The 23,085-nt window shown below is 43.1% G+C and overlaps 1 protein-coding gene across 1 annotated transcript; it reads right to left on the minus strand.

The window, feature by feature from the left end:
• Positions 1-1,451: 1,451 nt before the first annotated feature.
• LOC124279336 (ribosomal protein S6 kinase delta-1-like) lies at positions 1,452-23,003 on the minus strand. The gene is made up of 13 exons (XM_046715147.1): positions 22,737-23,003; positions 21,372-21,407; positions 20,157-20,274; positions 17,360-17,475; positions 12,789-13,015; positions 11,661-12,538; positions 11,142-11,266; positions 9,576-9,731; positions 7,232-8,718; positions 6,133-6,260; positions 5,741-5,823; positions 5,388-5,483; positions 1,452-3,035 (listed from the first exon to the last, which is right to left on the minus strand). Exons 1-13 carry the CDS (start codon positions 22,830-22,832, stop codon positions 2,922-2,924), a joined length of 3,660 nt encoding a protein of 1,219 aa, XP_046571103.1. The 5' UTR covers positions 22,833-23,003; the 3' UTR covers positions 1,452-2,921.
• Between the last annotated feature and the right edge of the window lie 82 nt (positions 23,004-23,085).

Raw genomic sequence — 23,085 nt, forward strand, 5'->3', positions numbered from 1 at the left:
GGTGTACATAAAAATTTGCCAAGTTCAGTCCCTACAGTATGCTCAAAGGCCTACATTAATACCTGTGTCAGTGGATCAGCATGCACTTGATTTTCATTCTCAACTTCCTGAGGAGCGTACAACTCAAGCTGACTATGAGGAGCTAGAAGGTCAACAGTCAGGTAACCATTGCATTCCACCAGGTGCTAAGTCAATACTTGTGAACAAAAGCTTAATCAAATAGAAACACCTTGCCTAAGGTCACATGTTTCAGCATGGGGCAGGACTGAAGCCCTTGAGACTTTCAAGTTGTCGAACTAGATCATCCGTCCAGTGAGTCTCTTGTCCAACTTAACTTGAAGTGTGACATGTGCACTTGTATGCCATCAGGTCAATCATGATTGACAAAGCCCACCTGGTAAATTAGTTTCTGCAATATCAACAACAGAGAAACAGGCTGAATGCAGGCCATGGTTTTAAAAGGACACTTCAGTTTCAAAGGTTCAGGATATTTAAAAAAAAAAATATTTTAAAGATAATAATATAGTTCAATCACTCATAAAACATCATTAAAATACAAAGTTGATTTTACCTTTATATAGATATTGAAATTTGCTTGAAATATACTTTCCCAGGAATACAAGAATAATACCAGTAGGAATTAGGTACAGGTGTTCCAGACATATAATCACAGTATCAACTACTCAAGTCCAGGGTGCCGTTCCACTAACTGATCTTGGCCCTCTGCCAATCGTAAATCCTTAAAATCCCTATCTTAGCGTGACGTTAAGATCGGCATACCGTTCCACTAACCAATCTTACCCAAGTCAATCGTAGAGTTAAGATCCAAAGTCTAAGTTGCTCATGACCAACTTAGGATCGCTAAAATCAATAGTAGAGAAACCAAAATGGTGGCTTTCATATTCTATGTGAAGACTGACTGACTGACTGAGTTTGGTTCTACGCCGCTTTTAGCAATATTCCAGCAATATCACGGTTGGGGACACCAGAAATGGGCTTCACTCATTGTACCCATGCGGGGATTCGAACCAGGGTCTTCGGCACGACGAGCCAACGCTTTAACCACTAGACTACCCCACCGGCCCTTCTATGTAAAGAAGAATAGCGACCATTTCACTGTGAGCGTCCCCTAAAACCCCCCATGAAATGAATTTGTTTATTTCTGTGATGTAAACAAACACAGCACTGAAACCTTACAAATCTGAGGCGAGTCTGACCAAGAGTCATGGCAACACGATCTAAGTGTAAGATCGGGATACATTTGCACAACAATATTGCAATGTCATGGTTAAGAAAGAGTCTCGATCTAAGTGTAACTTTTAGCTAAGACGATTGTAAAATTGGCATAACTTGCTAAGATTGATCTTAGTATGATCGGTTAGTGGAACGGCACCCAGGTCTTATCTCAGATTTCTGTCTATGTTGATATCAACAAAAGACAAAGTCACACAAATGTGGAAGATATTTATTAATACCATCACAGATTTACAGATTTAATGTATTGAACATGGTAGATAGGTAAGTAGCATCAGCACTTGCGTTGCTGCCTGGGCAGTGTTACACACAGGAGACAACATGGAGGAACAGTTGTCCCAGGGTGGGAGGGGTGGGGGTGGGGAAAACAGGGGTGGAGTGTTTTTTCAGGGGCAGGGGCGGAGGCGTGTCTTCCATAGTATGTTATTTCTCACCCATGTAGAAAGCCTGTCCATACATGACACACAACATATTTTATGACGTTTTACACAGCTCTGTGTGGCCTTGCAGTATACCCAAATATGGGAGTTACCACATAATGAACTGCTTGTTGGTGGGGAATAATGATTGTTGTTATTAGAATAATATCAATACTAATTGGTAGGAAAAAATAGATGTGAGACACTTCTAGAATCCTCTTGTCTGACCCAAGTTATGCTCAAGTGCATCCATTTTCAAGCCTTTGGTCAAATCTTTTGGTCTTTGTTCAAACATCACAACTAGTCCTTTTACGCTGAGTATGGTAAAAATCACAGCTCATCTTGCACATGTGGAATGTCACAAAGTGTCTTTAAACAATACTTGCAGCTATGATGCACAACACACTCCTGATATGTACACATCTGGTTCAGTTACAAACATAATACAAGCACGAGTCAGCATATATCTTCATTATATTTCCTTCCTATAGTTCTGGGTATCAGTATTACATAATGTACAATTTGTCTTAATAAAGCAACTATTTGTACTACATTGTGGCACATTTAACATTGTGGAGATGCATCATGTAAAGAAACTATTGTGACACACTTATCCTATATAAAAAATATGTTTTGATTATACTCCACTACATGTTGTGGAGGTTTCTGCTGATGCCAGACTGACAGTGGACACTGCTGCAGTGACTGACCGCCCCGTGGCGCTCGGACTCATCAACACACTCATCATCTCTCACCTTACAGCATCATATTGCACAGTGATATAACAACACACACAGACACACATTACACACATCACATCCATACAGATGACATATCACACAGTATCACAAAGTCCATCACCCAACTAGCAAACAACGAGAACATAAAATCATCCCTCATGCCCGTATGTTTATTAGATTCATCCAGCAGCTCATCCTCTGCATCTTCCCAGAGGGTGTCCTGCCTCAAGGTATCTGGTGCCAGGAAGTGTTTCTTATACTGAGAAGTGTCTGCCCCTGCTATCCCCTGAGTTGTTCAATGGCCGTCTGCCACTAATGCTGGGACACCACATCAATAACATCACAGTTCTGTGATGAACAAGAGACAGCCATCAAGGATTCATTCAGTATCACAATCAGATCCAGTGCCGATGAACTTTCAGACTGAAATTTTCCAATGAATCAACACTAATAAAATCTATTTTGTAATTCATGAAATCCTCATATCCACAATCCTGTGGGTGTGGATTCAGCCATTTTCTATGGCATTCCAGTTGATGCAAGAGAAGAAAGGGTGTGCCTTCAGCGCCTCTGCTCCATCCAACCCTGACCCCAGCCGCTCTCGGGGGTCAAAACACAGCAGCTGCAAAACAAACCAAACAACACTTGTAAGATGGTGGGATACTGTGTTACCATGGCAGCATGGACATGGTACAGTGTCATACACAACCAAACAACACTTGTATGATGGTGGGATACTGAATTATCATGGCAGCATGGAAGTGGTACAGTGTCATACACAACCAAACAACACTTGTATGATGGTGGGATACTGTGTTACCATGGCAGCATGGACATGGTACAGTGTCATACACAACCAAACAACACATGTATGATGGTGGGATACTGTGTTACCATGGCAGCATGGACATGGTACAGTGTCATACACAACCAAACAACACATGTATGATGGTGGGATACTGTGTTACCATGGCAGCATGGACATGGTACAGTGTCATACACAACCAAACAACACTTGTATGATGGTGGGATACTGTGTTACCATGGCAGCATGGAAGTGGTACAGTGTCATACACAACCAAACAACACTTGTATGATGGTGGGATACTGTGTTACCATGGCAGCATGGACGTGGTACAGTGTCATACACAACCAAACAACATTTGTATGATGGTGGGATACTGTGTTACCATGGCAGCATGGACATGGTACAGTGTCATACACAACCAAACAACACTTGTATGATGGTGGGATACTGTGTTACCATGGCAGCATGGACATGGTACAGTGTCATACACAACCAAACAACACTTTGTATGATGGTGGGATACTGTGTTACCATGGCAGCATGGACATGGTACAGTGTCATACACAACCAAACAACACTTGTATGATGGTGGGTTACTGTGTTACCATGGCAGCATGGACATGGTACAGTGTCATACACAACCAAACAACACTTGTATGATGGTATGATGTGTTACCATGGGATACTGTGTTACCATGGCAGCATGGACATGGTACAGTGTCATACACAACCAAACAACACTTGTATGATGGTGGGATACTGTGTTACCATGGCAGCATGGACATGGTACAGTGTCATCATACACTACCAAACAACATTTGTATGATGGTGGGATACTGTGTTACCATGGCAGCATGGACATGGTACAGTGTCATACACAACCAAACAACACATGTATGATGGTGGGATACTGTGTTACCATGGCAGCATGGACATGGTACAGTGTCATACACTACCAAACAACACTTGTATGATGGGATGGTGGGATACTGTGTTACCATGGTGGGCAGCATGGACATGGTACAGTGTCATACACAACCAAACAACACATGTATGATGGTGGGATACTGTGTTACCATGGCAGCATGGACATGGTACAGTGTCATACACTACCAAACAACACTTGTATGATGGTGGGATACTGTGTTACCATGGCAGCATGGACATGGTACAGTGTCATACACAACCAAACAACACTTGTATGATGGTGGGATACTGTGTTACCATGGCAGCATGGACATGGTACAGTGTCATACACTACCAAACAACATTTGTATGATGGTGGGATACTGTGTTACCATGGCAGCATGGACATGGTACAGTGTCATACACTACCAAACAACACATGTATGATGGTGGGATACTGTGTTACCATGGCAGCATGGACATGGTACAGTGTCATACACAACCAAACAACACTTGTATGATGGTGGGATACTGTGTTACCATGGCAGCATGGACATGGTACAGTGTCATACACAACCAAACAACACTTGTATGATGGTGGGATACTGTGTTACCATGGCAGCATGGACATGGTACAGTGTCATACACAACCAAACAACACTTGTATGATGGTGGGTTACTGTGTTACCATGGCAGCATGGACATGGTACAGTGTCATACACAACCAAACAACACTTGTATGATGGTGGGATACTGTGTTACCATGGCAGCATGGACATGGTACAGTGTCATACACTACCAAACAACACTTGTATGATGGTGGGATACTGTGTTACCATGGCAGCATGGACATGGTACAGTGTCATACACAACCAAACAACACTTGTATGATGGTGGGATACTGTGTTACCATGGCAGCATGGACATGGTACAGTGTCATACACTACCAAACAACACATGTATGATGGTGGGATACTGTGTTACCACGGCAGCATGGACATGGTACAGTGTTATACACAACCAAACAACACTTGTAAGATGGTGGGATACTGTGTTACCATGGCAGCATGGACATGGTACAGTGTTATACACAACCAAACAACACTTGTAAGATGGTGACTGGCCTGTGGAGGCATGTGAGCTGAAGACTGTGGTCTTACCTCCTTGATTTGATTTAAACATATTTATTCAAGAGAATTGATTGGGTACAAGTTATGCCAACTTAGTGAAACCCTCTCCTAAGTGAAACCCTCTCCTTACCTCCTTGAGCAAGGCCTGTCCCTCTGAAGACACATGGTTGGGGATGTGTAGATGTGTGTGTGAGTTAATCCCACCTGGGTGGTAACTGCTCAAACTCTGCAAGAGGAGATATTCTATGTACAAGTGTCAGCATACAGAAATGTGTGGTGTATAAATGTATGAAAGATATAGGTCTCTGATTAACTTTCTATTTCAGTTTGTAGATATCTTTTAAATCACATATTTCAGAGCTAGTAATAGCAAAGCAGTAAAAGAGTTTGAATTCACAGTAATTGTTACGGCACTCAGTTCATAACACATAAAGAATAAAACATCAAAGTCTAGCAGGTCAAAAGCTTACAGAATATACCCACCTTCCCTGTGAGGAGCTCATATAGCAGTGCACCGAGGCTCCACCAGTCGCACACCTCTGAGTACCCTGTGATGGAGCTCACCTCTACAACAACATCAAATATAGTGAAACCTCCAAAACATCATCAAAATGTAATGTAGTGAAAACCCTCCAAAACATCATTAGATAAAGTGAAAATCTCCAAAACATCATCAAATGTAATGTAGTGAAAACCTCCAAAACATCATTAGATATAGTGCAAACCTCAAAAGCATCATCAGATATAGTGAAAATGTCCAAAACATCATCAGATATAGTGAAAACCTTCAAAACATCATCAAATGTAATGTAGTGCAAACGTCCAAAACATCATCAAATGAAAAAGTGTCTATTCACCTTCACCTTAACACTCACCTGGTGCAACGTACAGATTGTCGACAGCTTCTGGGTCCACCTGCTTGTCAATCAGAGTCATCTGACAGAAGTAGGACAAAAGGATGTGGCCCTTGTCACCAAGAAGAACGTTGTCTGGTCGCAGATCTCTGGCAATACATATCACACATAAAATAGTCCTGCTGTAATCATGTAAGATACACATCACTGACTGTAGCAAACTCACTCATCACACACCAGAGCAACAACACACATCATGCGCCATAGCAACAACACACATCTAATGCCCTATCAGCAACACATATCACTCACCTTAGCAACAATATGTATCACTCAACCTAGCAACAACACACATCACTCACCCAAGCAATATCACACCTCACTCACCCTAGCAACAATACAAATCAACAATTCAAGCAACACACATTACCCAGTCAAGCAACAACACACATCACTCACCCTAACAACAATACACATCACTCACCCTAGCAACAACATGTATCAATCACCCTAGCAAAAACACACATCACTCATCCTAGCAACAATACAAATCACCTTCCCTAGCAACAACACACATCACTCACCACTAGCAGCAACACACATCAACTTCCCTAGCAACAACACACATCACCTTCCCTAGCAACAACACACATCACTCATCCTAGCAACAACACACATCACTCACCACTAGCAACAACACACATCACTCATCCTAGCAACAATACAAATCACCTTCCCTACACACATCACTCACCACTAGCAACAACACACACCACTCACCCTAGCAACAGTACACATCACCTTCCCTAGCACACATTATCCAACCACACAACAGCAAACATGGGTATACAACTCTCGCAATATGTTTTTTCACTATTCTTTTACTTCTTTTTTCAATGTTCATACTGAATCCTAGCAACATTTCTACTGAATATCAGGGGCATACTACAGGGTGGTACATGGCTTGGAGGAACCAGTTAGTATTGAGACAGGTACCTACGGCACCCAACTGTTGAGACCTACAATGGGTACCTGGATAGACTGTGGGAATAGGGGATCCGGTACCCAGGTAGTGAAACTGGACTTGTCACAGACCTAGACCACTTGTGGCTATACATACCTGCAGATGACACCCAATGCATGAAGTCGTGAGATTGCACAGACTATTTCTGCAGCCCAAGTTTTGATGCAGGATTCAGGAAGTTTGAAAGTTTCAGGATTTCTTGAGTCAAGCTCATCAAATAAGTCTGTCATGGCTCGGGCTCGGTTCTTGGTTGGTGATTTGAGATCACATTCAAAAGAAGCTGATCGCGTGAGATCTTTGGAGGTCATTCGCTTCACACTGACCTTCCTTTTAGGGGTGGATGTGGGTAGTGTTGACGTGGGGGTTAGGCTGGCTGTGGGGGTTCCTGATGCATCAGCAGGTGTTACAGAGGACATCTTGTCATCCCCTACACCTGCTTCACTGATATCACTGTCATTGGAATTGTGGCAGTCATAGATGCTGGGCTCGGTAGACTCGTGAGAGTTGGAGGATGTGTTACCACCTACAGCAGTTACGTGATCAGCTGAATCTAAGGCAGAACTGTCCAAACTCCCTGACTCAGACAGCACACGATCAACTAATTTGATCAGTTCCTTAGAACTCTGAACAATCCTTTGTGCGTCTAAACTGAGGTCTCCCTCTGTTATACTGGGAGAGCTATCCTGTTGGGAGTCCAGGCGGTCACTGCGTGATGTGTCCTCACTCCCAAACACATCATCAGCTGTACTGTTGCTTGTATCAACATGTGGCTCCCCCTGCTGGTCAGACACCTCAGTTGTCTCCCCTGTCTCCTCTGGAATGCTCTCGATGTGGTCGGACATGTTACTGTCAAGGCGGGACATGGCATCACTGTCAAAGCTGTTGATAGAGAACTGTTCCAGAGCTGGTCTGGTTTGATCCAACACCTCTTGGAAATCACGGCCATCATCCAGGCTAATCTTACTGGAGTCTGCTGCAGCAACACAGTCTGCACCTACTGTTACATCGCCGACTGACTTACCCTCATCTGACGACAGACTGGATAGCCTAAGGTAGTCAGGTTTTAAATTGGAGGAGCCAGCAGGTGCATCAGAAGCAGGTGCATCAGAAGCATGTGTGTCAGGAGCAGGTGCATCAGAAGCAGGTGTGTCATTAGCAGGAGTGTCAGGATCAACTTCATCAGGGGATGTCACCTGGTTGGAGAAGTGGACAACACGTCCAGCAGAGGTACTGGGGCCTATTGCGATCTGGGCTGGCTTCTTCTGGTCCATGTTGGTGGGCGTCACAGTGGGCACAGCAGTGGAGTCAGTATCCTCAGTGTGGCACACCTGTCCCGAGTAAACATTGCTGCTGTTGTGTGGGTAGAGCCCAACCGGAGAGTTGTCTCCCCCTGTAATAGTGTCCTGGTTCTGGAGGAAGCTACTGATGTGAGTCCACAGTTTGCCCCCGCTGGCATATTGCAACAACAGATAGATGGCATTGTGGGTCTCATAGAACTTGTACAGGCTGACCATATATGGGCAACTAGTTGGCAGGATGGAGGGCATACGAGTTGTCGGGGTAACCGCTGCCTTGTGAACTGTCTGGGATAATACAAATGTCTATGATTAAGAACTATTAGGTTTAATGGAATTAAAATAACTGTATTTATGATCAATCTCATTAAACTGATATCTTTTTCACTATGATACAAGCCTCTCTGTGTGATGACTTATCCCTGGGAGGTTGCTTCAGGGGAACAGTTAATCACCCAATATCAGGAACAATTCACTGAGCACTGAAGAGAAAACCCCTATTTTATAATAGGGCCCTTATTCTCAAAACGTTCGTAACCCTGAGAATTCTTAACTTTGAATGTAGCCAATGTGTTAAGAATGGGCTTAAGAAGTTCGTAGGGCTACGAACGTTTCGAGAATAGCTAGCCTGTTCTTCACAAAACAATCATGACCTACCTGGCTGAATATAATCACTATCACATTACTGGTAGTGTATTGCTTCACTTAAATATTCAGTGAATTGAACCGTATCCCTTCATGAATTCCATTCGCTTTCACATATATTGAATATTTATGACTTTCAGAAAAATATTATTGGACCTGTTTCAGCCATGTGAACATTGTCAATGACCACTGACCACATGAGGTCCAAGTAGATATACAAGAGTCTTGACCACTTCCCTGTCTTAGAAATATTCCTGTCTGCAATCTTGCTTTGATAGATAACCCCTAATACAAGAAAAACACTCCTTTTGATACTGTTTCACTACAGATAAGGAAAAATACATCTACTGCTGACTTGAAATGGTAATGGTCACCCAATACTTGTATTTGTTACCCAATGTTTGCGATTTGTATCATATTCACCTCATACTGGATTCGTTGCAGCCTGAGAAATCCTAGGAAATGAATTGTCACTGTGTGACATGTGACAGCCTTATTACCTTTATGACGTAAGTCTCGTCTGAGGTGCGGTCCATCACCAGAACAACACGGTCCACTGTACCCAGCACCTTGTAGCTCCGTAACTCAGACATGGACCCTTGGATGAAAGCCAGCGACGGGTCAAGGTCAAGTGAGGGGGACAGGGTGATGTCAGTCTATAAAGATCGAAAACATTCAACTTAGTGATGTACATACCCAGGATCACTTAGTGATGTACATACCCAGGATCACTTAGTGATGGACATATCCAGGATCACTTAGTGATGGACATACCCAGGATCACTTAGTGATGGACATACCCAGGATCACTTAGTGATGTACATATCCAGGATCACTTAGTGATGTACATACCCAGGATCACTTAGTGATGTACATATCCAGGATCACTTAGTGATGTACATACCCAGGATCACTTAGTGATGTACATACCCAGGATCACTTAGTGATGTACATATCCAGGATCACTTAGTGATGTACATACCCAGGATCACTTAGTGATGTACATACCCAGGATCACTTAGTGATGTACATATCCAGGATCACTGATGTACATACCCAGGATCACTTAGTGATGTACTTAGTGATGTACATATCCAGGATCACTTAGTGATGTACATATCCAGGATCACTTAGTGATGTACATATCCAGGATCACTTAGTGATGTACCTTAGTGATGTACATATCCAGGATCACTTAGTGATGTACATACCCAGGATCACTTAGTGATACATACCCAGGATTTACATATCCAGAATCACTTAGTGTACATATCCAGGATCATAGTGATGTACAAACCCAGGATCACTTAGTGATGTACATACCCAGGATCACTTAGTGATGTACATACCCAGGATCACTTAGTGATGTACATATCCAGGATCACTTAGTGATGTACATACCCAGGATCACTTAGTGATGTACATATCCAGGATCACTTAGTGATGTACATATCCAGAATCACTTAGTGATGTACATACCCAGGATCACTTAGTGTGTGTTGCTATGGGACACCAGGTGGGATGTGTGTTGGTATGGAACACCAGGTAGGATGTGTGTTGGTATGGTACACCAGGTGGGATGTGTGTGCTATGTGTTGCTATGCCAAGGACACCAGGTGGGGGGTGTGGGGTGGGGGATGTGAGTTGCTATGGGACACCAGGTAGGGTGTGTGTGTTGCTATGGTACACCAGGTGGGGTGTGTGTTGCTATGGTACACCAGGTGGGGTGTGTGTTGCTATGGTACACCAGGTGGGGTGTGTGTTGCTATGGTACACCAGGTGGGGTGTGTGTTGCTATGGTACACCAGGTGGGGTGTGTGTTGCTAAGGTACACCAGGTGGGGTGTGTGTTGCTAAGGTACACCAGGTGGGGTGTGTGTTGTACACCAGTTGGGGTGTGTGTTGCTAAGGTACACCAGGTGGGGTGTGTGTTGCTAAGGTACACCAGGTGGGGTGTGTGTTGCTAAGGTACACCAGGTGGGGTGTGTGTTGCTAAGGTACACCAGGTGGGGTGTGTGTTGCTATGGTACACCAGGTGGGGTGTGTGTTGCCAGGGTGTATACTCACTGCAGCCCATCGCCTCTCATCCGCTGTGTCCTGTGCCATGTGCAGATTGTACAGGTCTTCAGCCTTCATGAGGTACTGGGCCGTCTTCCTCCGCACCGCATCACGCCGACTCTTGTTGCTGTCCCCTTCAGTCAACAACCAATACAGACTTTACTTCTTCTCAAAGTCATCTTAAAAACTGCACAAATGACACAGACATGACGTGTGTGCTGATGTCAACTAGTATTTCCGGGATCCTTAACACAATAGACTATATTGCTCTTAATGTTTCTTCAACTTACATTTACTTCCCAACAGGAGACTTACAATATTGTTAAACTTAACCCTCTCAACCACTGTATACTTACTAGAACCTTGAGGACTGTTGGACAACATTTCACAGAACTTGTTACCTTCATAGAACTAACTTACACCAACAATTGTTGGTTACTCCTCAGTCACTAACAGTAGAATTACTCTGGGACAAGTCAGTTTACCAGGTACCAGACTACTGTGAAGGACTCCCTGATGGCCACTCACCCTGCACTCCCTGTAGCAAGATTCCAACTCCTGTCTTGTAACAAGCAAAGGACATTTCATAGTTTGCATTGGCTTCATGCTCCTGTGCCAGACAGATCTGGTGGGCAGCCAGGTAGATGTAGTCATCCTTGCCCCCCAAGTCCATGCTTGACACACTGGAATGTGTCCCTGCACGACTTTTCCGGGCGGGGCTTGGGGTGTTACTTCTGACGTGATGTGCAGGACTTGCTGACAGTGATCCCGATTTCCTCGCAGGACTCACAGACACAGATGATGTCTTGTGTGCCGGACTTGCATATCCCGAGCCAGACTTTGTCGGACTGCCTACTGTGGAATCAGACCTGTGTGCCGGACTCGCTGATGCCGATGCTGTCCTGGCTGATGAGGATGTCTGAGAGCTGGTTGTTGAGCTGACACTTCCTGTTCTTATTGACGGAAGAGACAGGTCGATATCTCCTTTGCCACATTCCACTTTTGACTCACCTCGACTCCGTAGAGGATCAAATTCTCCAATTTCAAAAATGACATCTTCCCCTCCTGGACTCAACTCTTGTGACTCCTCCATATCTGCCATGTTTGTAATTGTGTAGTCCTCCTTCCCATCGTCCATCCGCGTCCCGTCCTTGTCCTCCCCGAGCTGGGCACATGTATGCAGGGCCTTCACCAGCCAGCTGTTACTGCGGGTCATGCCACCCTCCACCTCCCCCACCAGCTCTGATGCCAGGGGGTCAAACGAGCTGATGTCTGTGTCAGGGAGAGAGGTCCCCAGCGGAGAGTCCAGATCGGTGTCCCCGGCCTCACCGAATGAGGCAGATGAGTCCAGGCTGATGGTGTCTGGTAGCTGTGGGAAGTTCCAGGTGCCCTCCAACACCCGAGCCCTGAAACAACCATCAGGCAGCTCATCACTACAACATCATTTGACCCGTGTCTATTAAGTATATAAATCAGTTGGTCTGAAGCATATCCATGTTTGTTGACCTACAGCTGCCAGCAACACAAGGGCTAACATAAACATCCACCTCAGGTTTGGTCACACAATCAATCAAGTTACCAAGCCTGACCTCCCAGGACAACATTCAAGCAGGTTACCTATTCTAACGGGGACAAATATTAAAGTATAAATCTTACTCCTCTTTCCTGCCATTCACTGTTAGTGTGACCGACTGATCTGAGCTTGCTTCGGCTTCCTCTGACATGTTAGCAGAGTGACTGGAGCATCTGGAGCCCTGGCCAGGAGCCATCACTGGGACTACATCTGGCGGTGGGTTGCTGTCTGTGGCATCACTGGAGATGACGTCCAGTTTGGAAGGCCGCATAGCAGGAGGACCACCAGAACCCTGGGATGTCTTCCCACCCTTAAAAAACAACACAAAAAGAAGGTCAGTGTAACAGAGGTCCTCACCCACCATGCCCGTCTACAGAGATAGTGTAACAGAGGTCCTCACCTACCATGCCCATCTACAGAGATAGTGTAACAGAGGTCCTCACCTCCCATGCCAACCTGCAAAGATAGTGTATCTGCCCACCATGCCCATCTACAGAGATAGTGTAACAGAGGTCCTCACCCACCATGCCCATCTACAAAGATAGTGTAACAGAGGTCCTCACCTCCCATGCCCATCTACAAAGATAGTGTAACAGAGGTCCTCACCTCCCATGCCCATCTACAAAGATAGAGTAACAGAGGCCCTCACCCACCATGCCCATCTACAGAGATAGTGTAACAGAGGTCCTCACCTCCCATGCCCATCTACAAAGATAGTGTAACAGAGGTCCTCACCCCCACCATGCCCACCTCACCCACCATGCCCACAAAGATAGTGTAACAGAGGTCCTCACCTACCATGCCCATCTACAAAGATAGTGTAACAGAGGTCCTCACCCACCATGCCCATCTACAAAGATAGTGTAACAGAGGTCCTCACCTCCCATGCCCATCTACAAAGATAGTGTAACAGAGGCCCTCATCCATCATGCCCATCTACAACAAATTGCTCTATATTTCATCCATTCTGTAAAGATCTTGGATACCACGGCAAGTGGTTGCCCTATATTTCTACCATTCTGTAAAGATCTGGGATGCCATGGCAACTGGTTGCTCTATATTTCACCCATTCTGTAAAGATCTGGGATGCCATGGCAACTGGTTGCTCTATATTTCACCCATTCTGTAAAGATCTGGGATACCATGGCAACTGGTTGCTCTATATTTCACCCATTCTGTAAAGATCTGGGATGCCATGGTAACTGGTTGCTCTATATTTCACCCATTCTGTAAAGATCTGGGATACCATGGCAACTGGTTGCTCTATATTTCATCAATTCTGTAAAGATCTGGGATGCCATGGCAACTGGTTGCCCTATATTTAACCCATTCTGTAAAGATCTGGGATGCCATGGCAACTGGGATACCATGGCAATTTCTCTGTAAAGATGCAACTGGTTGCTCTATATTTCACCCATTCTGTAAAGATCTGGGATGCCATGGCAACTGGCTGCTCTATATTTCACCCATTCTGTAAAGATCTGGGATGCCATGGCAACTGGTTGCTCTATATTTCTACCATTCTGTAAAGATCTGGGATACCATGGCAACTGGCTGCTCTATATTTCACCCATTCTGTAAAGATCTGGGATGCCATGGCAACTGGCTGCTCTATATTTCACCCATCTGTAAAGGGATACCATGGCAACTGGTTGCTCTATATTTCACCCATTCTGTAAAGATCTGGGATACCATGGCAACTGGCTGCTCTATATTTCTACCCATTCTGTAAAGATCTGGGATCACCCATGTAAAGATCTGGGATACCATGGTAACTGGTTGCTCTATATTTCACCCATTCTGTAAAGATCTGGGATGCCATGGCAACTGGTTGCTCTATATTTCTACCATTCTGTAAAGATCTGGGATACCATGGCAACTGGTTGCTCTATATTTCACCCATTCTGTAAAGATCTGGGATACCATGGCAACTGGCTGCTCTATATTTCTACCATTCTGTAAAGATCTGGGATGCCATGGTAACTGGTTGCTCTATATTTCACCCATTCTGTAAAGATCTGGGATACCATGGCAACTGGTTGCTCTATATTTCACCCATTCTGTAAAGATCTGGGATACCATGGCAACTGGTTGCTCTATATTTCACCCATTCTGTAAAGATCTGGGATACCATGGCAACTGGTTGCTCTATATTTCACCCATTCTGTAAAGATCTGGGATACCATGGCAACTGGCTGCTCTATATTTCACCCATTCTGTAAAGATCTGGGATACCATGGCAACTGGTTGCTCTATATTTCTACCATTCTGTAAAGATCTGGGATACCATGGCAACTGGTTGCTCTATATTTCACCCATTCTGTAAAGATCTGGGATACCATGGCAACTGGTTGCTCTATATTTCACCCATTCTGTAAAGATCTGGGATACCATGGCAACTGGTTGCTCTATATTTCACCCATTCTGTAAAGATCTGGGATACCATGGCAACTGGTTGCTCTATATTTCACCCATTCTGTAAAGATCTGGGATAATGGCATCTGGTTGCTCTATATTTACCCATTCTGTAAAGGCAACTGGCTGCTCTATATTTCACCCATTCTGTAAAGATCTGGGATACCATGGCAACTGGTTGCTCTATATTTCACCCATTCTGTAAAGATCTGGGACACCATGGCAACTGGTTGCTCTATATTTCACCCATTCTGTAAAGATCTGGGATACCATGGCAACTGGTTGCTCTATATTTCACCCATTCTGTAAAGATCTGGGATGCCATGGCAACTGGTTGCTCTATATTTCACCCATTCTGTAAAGATCTGGGATACCATGGCAACTGGTTGCTCTATATTTCACCCATTCTGTAAAGATCTGGGATGCCATGGCAACTGGCTGCTCTATATTTCACCCATTCTGTAAAGACATGAGACACCATGGCAACTGGTTGCTCTATATTTCTACCATTCTGTAAAGATCTGGGATACCATGGCAACTGGCTGCTCTATATTTCTACCATTCTGTAAAGATCTGGGATACCATGGCAACTGGTTGCTCTATATTTCTACCATTCTGTAAAGATCTGGGATGCCATGGTAACTGGTTGCTCTATATTTCACCCATTCTGTAAAGATCTGGGATACCATGGCAACTGGCTGCTCTATATTTCACCCATTCTGTAAAGATCTGGGATGCCATGGCAACTGGTTGCTCTATATTTCACCCATTCTGTAAAGATCTGGGATACCATGGCAACTGCTTGCTCTATATTTCACCCATTCTGTAAAGATCTGGGATGCCATGGCAACTGGTTGCTGGGATATATTTCACCCATTCTGTAAAGATCTGGGATACCATGGCAACTGGTTGCTCTATATTTCACCCATTCTGTAAAGATCTGGGATACCATGGCAACTGGCTGCTCTATATTTCTACCATTCTGTAAAGATCTGGGATACCATGGCAACTGGCTGCTCTATATTTCTACCATTCTGTAAAGATCTGGGATGCCATGGTAACTGGTTGCTCTATATTTCACCCATTCTGTAAAGATCTGGGATACCATGGCAACTGGTTGCTCTATATTTCACCCATTCTGTAAAGATCTGGGATGCCATGGCAACTGGCTGCTCTATATTTCACCCATTCTGTAAAGATCTGGGATACCATGGCAACTGGTTGCTCTATATTTCACCCATTCTGTAAAGATCTGGGATACCATGGCAACTGGTTGCTCTATATTTCACCCATTCTGTAAAGATCTGGGATACCATGGCAACTGGCTGCTCTATATTTCACCCATTCTGTAAAGACATGAGACACCATGGCAACTGGTTGCTCTATATTTCACCCATTCTGTAAAGATCTGGGATACCATGGCAACTGGCTGCTCTATATTTCTACCATTCTGTAAAGATCTGGGATACCATGGCAACTGGCTGCTCTATATTTCTACCATTCTGTAAAGATCTGGGATGCCATGGTAACTGGTTGCTCTATATTTCACCCATTCTGTAAAGATCTGGGATACCATGGCAACTGGTTGCGCTATATTTCATCCATTCTGTAAAGATCTGGGATACCATGGCAACTGGTTGCTCTATATTTCACCCATTCTGTAAAGATCTGGGATACCATGGCAACTGGTTGCTCTATATTTCACCCATTCTGTAAAGATCTGGGATACCATGGCAACTGGTTGCTCTATATTTCACCCATTCTGTAAAGATCTGGGATACCATGGCAACTGGTTGCTCTATATTTCACCCATTCTGTAAAGATCTGGGATGCCATGGCAACTGGTTGCTCTATATTTCACCAATTCTGTAAAGATCTGGATACCATGGATGCCTATGGTAAAACTGGATGCCATGTAACTGGTTGCTCTATATTTCACCCATTCTGTAAAGATCTGGGATACCATGGCAACTGGTTGCTGCTATATTTCACCCATTCTGTAAAGATCTGGGATTACCATGGCAACTGGTTGCTCTATATTTCACCCATTCTGTAAAGATCTGGGATACCATGGCAACTGGTTGCTCTATATTTCTACCATTCTGTAAAGATCTGGGATGCCATGGCAACTGGTTGCTCTATATTTCTCCCATTCTCTAAAGACATGAGACACCATGGCCACTGTCCTTTCATCAATACAGCAGACTGCTGACCAGGTAGAATGTGGTTGTACATTTACCTGCCAGAATTTCTCGAATATGTGTGACTTGAACAGATGTGGTTGTTTGCCGATAAAGTTTAAGAGATCAAGGCCACTTTGTCTTCTTTCTTCGATTACAGTGTCATCAAAACGACCTGTTAACAAATACACAACTTTCTATCTCAATACATGTTTCATGATCATCAGAGTATCCAAGCATTCATCTGTAAAAGTCAGGGTTGGAAATAACTTTAAAATTGTTAGTGTACTCCGGTACAGTGGCACATGTAAAATCACTTGCCCTGATAATTTTTCCACTATACCGGCCGTTTTCTTGTTGATATTTTAAATAAACAACATAATTAACATTGGAATATCAACTGGACACCGGTACAGTGAGATATACAAATTTGCTTGCCCGACAGAAAAAAACACTGGACTTGGGCGTCGGGCAATGGGTTATTTCCATCCCTGAATAGTACATGGCATAAGACAATGATGAAAGGCCAGAGCATTCCATGTGTATCTGGCTTCAATAGTTTGAAAGGGTGCATAGTAACACCATAGTAACTAGGTAGTAACACCATAGTAACTAGGTAGTAACACCATAGTAACTAGGTAGTAACACCATAGTAACTAGGTAGTAACACCATAGTAACTAGGTAGTAACACCATAGTAACTAGGTAGTAACACCATAGTAACTAGGTAGTAACACCATAGTAACTAGGTAGTAACACCATAGTAACTAGGTAGTAACACCATAGTAACTAGGTAGTAACACCATAGTAATTAGGTAGTAACACCATAGTAACTAGGTAGTAACACCATAGTAACTAGGTAGTAACACCATAGTAACTAGGTAGTAACACCATAGTAACTAGGTAGTAACACCATAGTAACTAGGTAGTAACACCATAGTAATTAGGTAGTAACACCATAGTAATTAGGTAGTAACTACTAAACAAATACAGAACATCTGCATAGCCATGCACCAACATAATAACTACATAATACCTAACTAGCAACTACATAGTAACCAGATAGTAACTACAAAGTAACTACACAGTATGTACTTGGGGTGACTATTATAAGGGTAATGCTATTTTTGAGGGCATTATCATTTGCAGAAGCCCGAGGTCTGCCATTAACTGCCCGACGAAGGAGGGCAGTTGAAAAAGACCAAGGGCTTCTGCAAATGATAATGCCCTCAAAAATAGCATTACCGTTATTATTGCTAAAATACATGGAATTTGTGTTGAAAAGAAAAAGGAAACAATGAAGAAATTTGACTGTAAGTTTACCCAAGTCAACTTCTGACGGGGTTGACTGCCCGAATGCAATTACATCATCGAACATTCAAGTGACGTCACAACAGAAAGTGACGATATTCGACCTTGGCCTTTGACAATACCATAGCCTACAACATGTCAAACTATGTCAGTGTTCTGTTTTGGTCCATCAATAGCCTTAATAGTGCAATTGCTAAGGTTAGCACCAACAAGAAAGCCAATATTACCGCTATTTAAAGCGGGAATTCGGGTTGCTTTGACTTGTTTGACCCAGAATATCTGCCAGTCGAAAGCCAATTAATGTCGAATGAACCGTAAGCCCACGCACCCACTATGACGTCACTTGACAACAGAACTGATAGTGGCCCGTCGGTAAGGTTGAGCGGTCCAATATCATTTGCAGCGGCCCGCAAATTTCTGATAATGGGAGGGCCGTTTCATGATAATTCCATGTATTTTAGCTATAATGACGGGAAACAACTTTTGTAATAGTCTATTGCAACGTACTTCTGCGATAGCGATCGTCTATTGTGACCAACTATTACAATACTATTGCAATAGTTTTTACCCCTTTGAATTGTCTCATTTGAAGTAATTTCCCAAATGAATGCATAGTTTATATGAAATAAAAACAAGCTGAAGTAATTTCAGTCTCTTTTACTTAATGACAAGAAACTTGAAACCCAGATCAAGTTTGTTTAAGAGGTAACAGGGGCGGATAACTCTGAATAAAAGTGAACAAATCTGGTACTTCCTGTATTTTGAGTTGCGTACTTACTCAACTGAAGTTGATGCATCGATAGTTTTTCGTTTCTACCATCAATTAATTCCTATCGCAGACTCAACAATTGCAATCCGTCGATAGTTCAATGTATCGTTATAGCCCTAGTATGTACACAGTAACTATATAGCATTTACATATATCTACACAGTATTTACATCGTATATACAGAAATACTACATAGCATTTACATATATCTACACAGTATTTACATCGTATCTACAAAGTTACTACATAACATTTACATACTAGTAGTAACTACATAATATTTTTCTTAAAATTGAATTTTTATATTTCCTGACTCCCTGTTACAAATAAGGTGATACAGCCAGGGGATTGTAAAGTCTTACATAAAATCATTAAGGATGTGAGTTTCAAAAGTGGAATACAGAAAACATTTTTTGAAAAAAAAGACACTACAACACATTCACTCACCAATCACTCACAGAATGTTCACACAACTTACAGTTTTGGGTTCAACATATCAAGGCTGATTACATGATCATCAAAAGGCAAGTAGAAAGAATTCAACAAGATCACTTGAAAGTTGCTAAATCATGGTATAGCATCCACTTTTCATAAAACTTATCTTCTTCACTTTCACTAAAAGATATCTACATATTATTTACACAGTATCTACATTTGCTATGTTACTTACTATGACACAGCACCAGAAAAATTGAAATCAGTTATATTTCAACAACATCAACCATTGACTTATAAGACTCAGTGAAGTTCATTGCCTGTAGAATATTGCAGTCTTACCAAACAGTTTGGGTTTAGCAAACTGTGGGAATTCCTCCCTTCTGTGAAGTGCCTTGTGGAGATTGAACATGGCTTTGTGCAGCTGCTTGAAGTCATTGTAGCGTTTCCAGATGATTGTCTGCCAAATCCAACAAAAATCAACTAACATTAAAACCAGACAAATGATGATTATGCTAACTTCTTGTAGCTATGTACTCCAAATATCCCAACCACATGGTGTGGCCATAACAAGTACTGTACTACATCTGCCCCACCCACATGCTGCAGTTATAACAAATACTGTACTACATCTGCCCCACCAACATGCTGCAGTCATAACAAGCACTATACTACATCTGCCCCACCCACATGCTGCAGTCCTAACAAGCACTATACTACATCTGCCCCACCCACATGCTGCAGTCCTAACAAGCACTGTACTACATCTGTCCCTCCCACATGCTGCAGTCCTAACAAGCACTGTACTACATCTGCCCCACCCACATGCTGCAGTCCTAACAAGCACTGTACTACATCTGTCCCTCCCACATGCTGCAGTCCTAACAAGCACTGTACTACATCTGCCCCTCCCACATGCTGCTGCAGTCCTAACAAGCACTGTACTACATCTGCCCCATCTGTCCTGTACTACATCTTCCCCACCCACATGCTGCAGTCCTAACAAGCACTGTACTACATCTGCCCCTCCCACATGCTGCAGTCCTAACAAGCACTGTACTACATCTGTCCCTCCCACATGCTGCAGTCCTAACAAGCACTGTACTACATCTGCCCCATCAACATGCTGCAGTCCTAACAAGCACTGTACTACAACTGTCCCTCCCACATGCTGCAGTCCTAACAAGCACTGTACTACATCTGCCCCATCAACATGCTGCAGTCCTAACAAGCACTGTACTACAACTGTCCCTCCCACATGCTGCAGTCCTAACAAGCACTGTACTACATCTGCCCCATCAACATGCTGCAGCTCTAACAAGCACTGTACTACAACTGTCTCCTCAAGCACTGTACTACAACTGTCCCTCCCACATGCTGCAGTCCTCACAAGCACTGTACTACATCTGCCTCACCCACATGCTGCAGTCAAAACAAGTACTGTACTACATCTGCCTCACCCACATGCTGCAGTCAAAACAAGTACTGCAATATATCTGTACATATTAGCTGAATTACAACTGCATTGTCTATGATCAACACCAGTCAGGCTCTCACCTCCTTTAAACATTCAGGGCAGCTTATCGGGAACACCTGAAAATACATGAGTTCTGATAACAAACCCACCGACTCAGCAGGGTGATGAATGCATGACAAAGTTTGTAAACACCAACTGTCACCATGGTTACCATGATATCAATAAGCCCCTCGCTTGGGTGTGTTCCATTGATGTATTTGTTTGAAAGCAGTTTGTTCTTGCATAACTATCATAGAAGTAAAGCCATGTTTCTCTGCAAACTAATGAAGATGGTTAGGTGCAGTTTAAAAAACAAACCTAAAATCATGAGACCTGAAAAGGAGGTAATCTCTTAATGTTCTTGCTGGAAACAGATTCTTAGGAAAATCAGAAGAAATTAAAGCTTGAGTTTAATATATTCCAGCTATCTCACAGCAGCATGGCAATAATCATATCTAAACTCAGCAAACATGAGTACAAATTCACCTCATCAAGTGCAACCACCCAATCTAGAAATAGTAACCTTGGACCATGAACAGTTGGGAGCTGAGAGCCTTTTGAAAATCTTGGTCCAGCTTCAGGGCTTGAACTGTTGGTTTCAGTGATCAAGTTGGGTGGTGGGATAGCCTAGTGATTAAACTGTAAAGACCCAGGTTCAAATCCCCACATGGGTACAATGTGTGATTTATTGTGAAGCCCATTTCTGATGTCCCCCACTATGATATTGCTGGAATATAGGTAAAAGTAGCGTAAACCCCAACTCACTCACTCCAGTTATCATGGTAGTATTAGTAAGTGTGATTTAAGGGAATATCTTATCAATTCAGCAACAAGTAACCTATGATATAACTGGTTGAATTCTTTTGAAAGAAACAATACCCAAGCAAAATGGCTGTTGGGATCATCAAGTGTGCAAATGCCTCAATGAACTATCAATCTATCATCTTTGCAATGTTGTTTAATGCCACACTCAGCAATGCTCCAGATATATGACGGTGATGTGTAAATAATTTAGTCTGGACCATATTGTCCTGTGATTAACATCATGAGCACTGATTCATGCAATTGGGATATGATGACATGCATCAACCAAGCCAGTGAACCCAGAGACCATATAATAGATCTCTGGTGAACCTGACTCCCCGATCCCGTTAGCTCTTACAACAGGCCAATTCTATGTTTGTTTTCTCCCCCAGACTCAAGCTTAATAAATCGTGTACACTGTTCAATTAAAATATACTGAGAAATGAATACCCTAACAGTTACATGAGACCATACATGGGCATACGGTAACAGTACAAAACATCAGTCAACTGAAAGTCACAGCCATTGTGCGATTACAAGCTTAGAGCTATGTTTGTCTCAAAGAGTTATTTTTGAGTTGCAACAATCCTAGTCTCACTTACTTTGCACGTCACTTTGTAAACAGTAAATCCTTTAGGGTGTAACTGTGGGTCCGACACCTCGAAGAACCAAATGTAATCAACTTTGGTAGTCGCCATTGTGCTTATTTACAACTTTTCAAACTTCCCTACATCGTTATTACATCTAACTGTAAAAATTACACGAAAAGACAAGTCCGTGTTCTTTTCTCTTTTCATTTTACACCATATTTTGGTCGAGGTGTCATTTTCGTTAGGTTACACCGGAAGTACAACCCAAACAGGAAATGGATCATTACAAAAACTTTAACTACTTTCGGGGACTGAGACAAAGCTTAAAGACATCAAACGCGATTATGTTTTACAGACGGAT

This window comes from Haliotis rubra, unplaced genomic scaffold (assembly GCF_003918875.1).
Source record: "Haliotis rubra isolate DU_JTF1 unplaced genomic scaffold, ASM391887v1 Scf25, whole genome shotgun sequence".
Lineage (NCBI taxonomy): Eukaryota > Metazoa > Mollusca > Gastropoda > Lepetellida > Haliotidae > Haliotis > Haliotis rubra.

Bases quoted from the DNA above. Each gene is read 5' to 3' on its own strand.
- LOC124279336 (XM_046715147.1), bottom strand. From the start codon at position 22,832: ATGGCGACTACCAAAGTTGATTACATTTGGTTCTTCGAGGTGTCGGAC. The intron at 20,275-21,371 runs GTGAGAGCCTGA...TGGATTTGGCAG, and splicing joins GCCCTGAATGTTTAAAGGAG to ACAATCATCTGGAAACGCTA. The intron at 8,719-9,575 runs GTAATAAGGCTG...GTATTATCCCAG, and splicing joins ACGAGACTTACGTCATAAAG to ACAGTTCACAAGGCAGCGGT.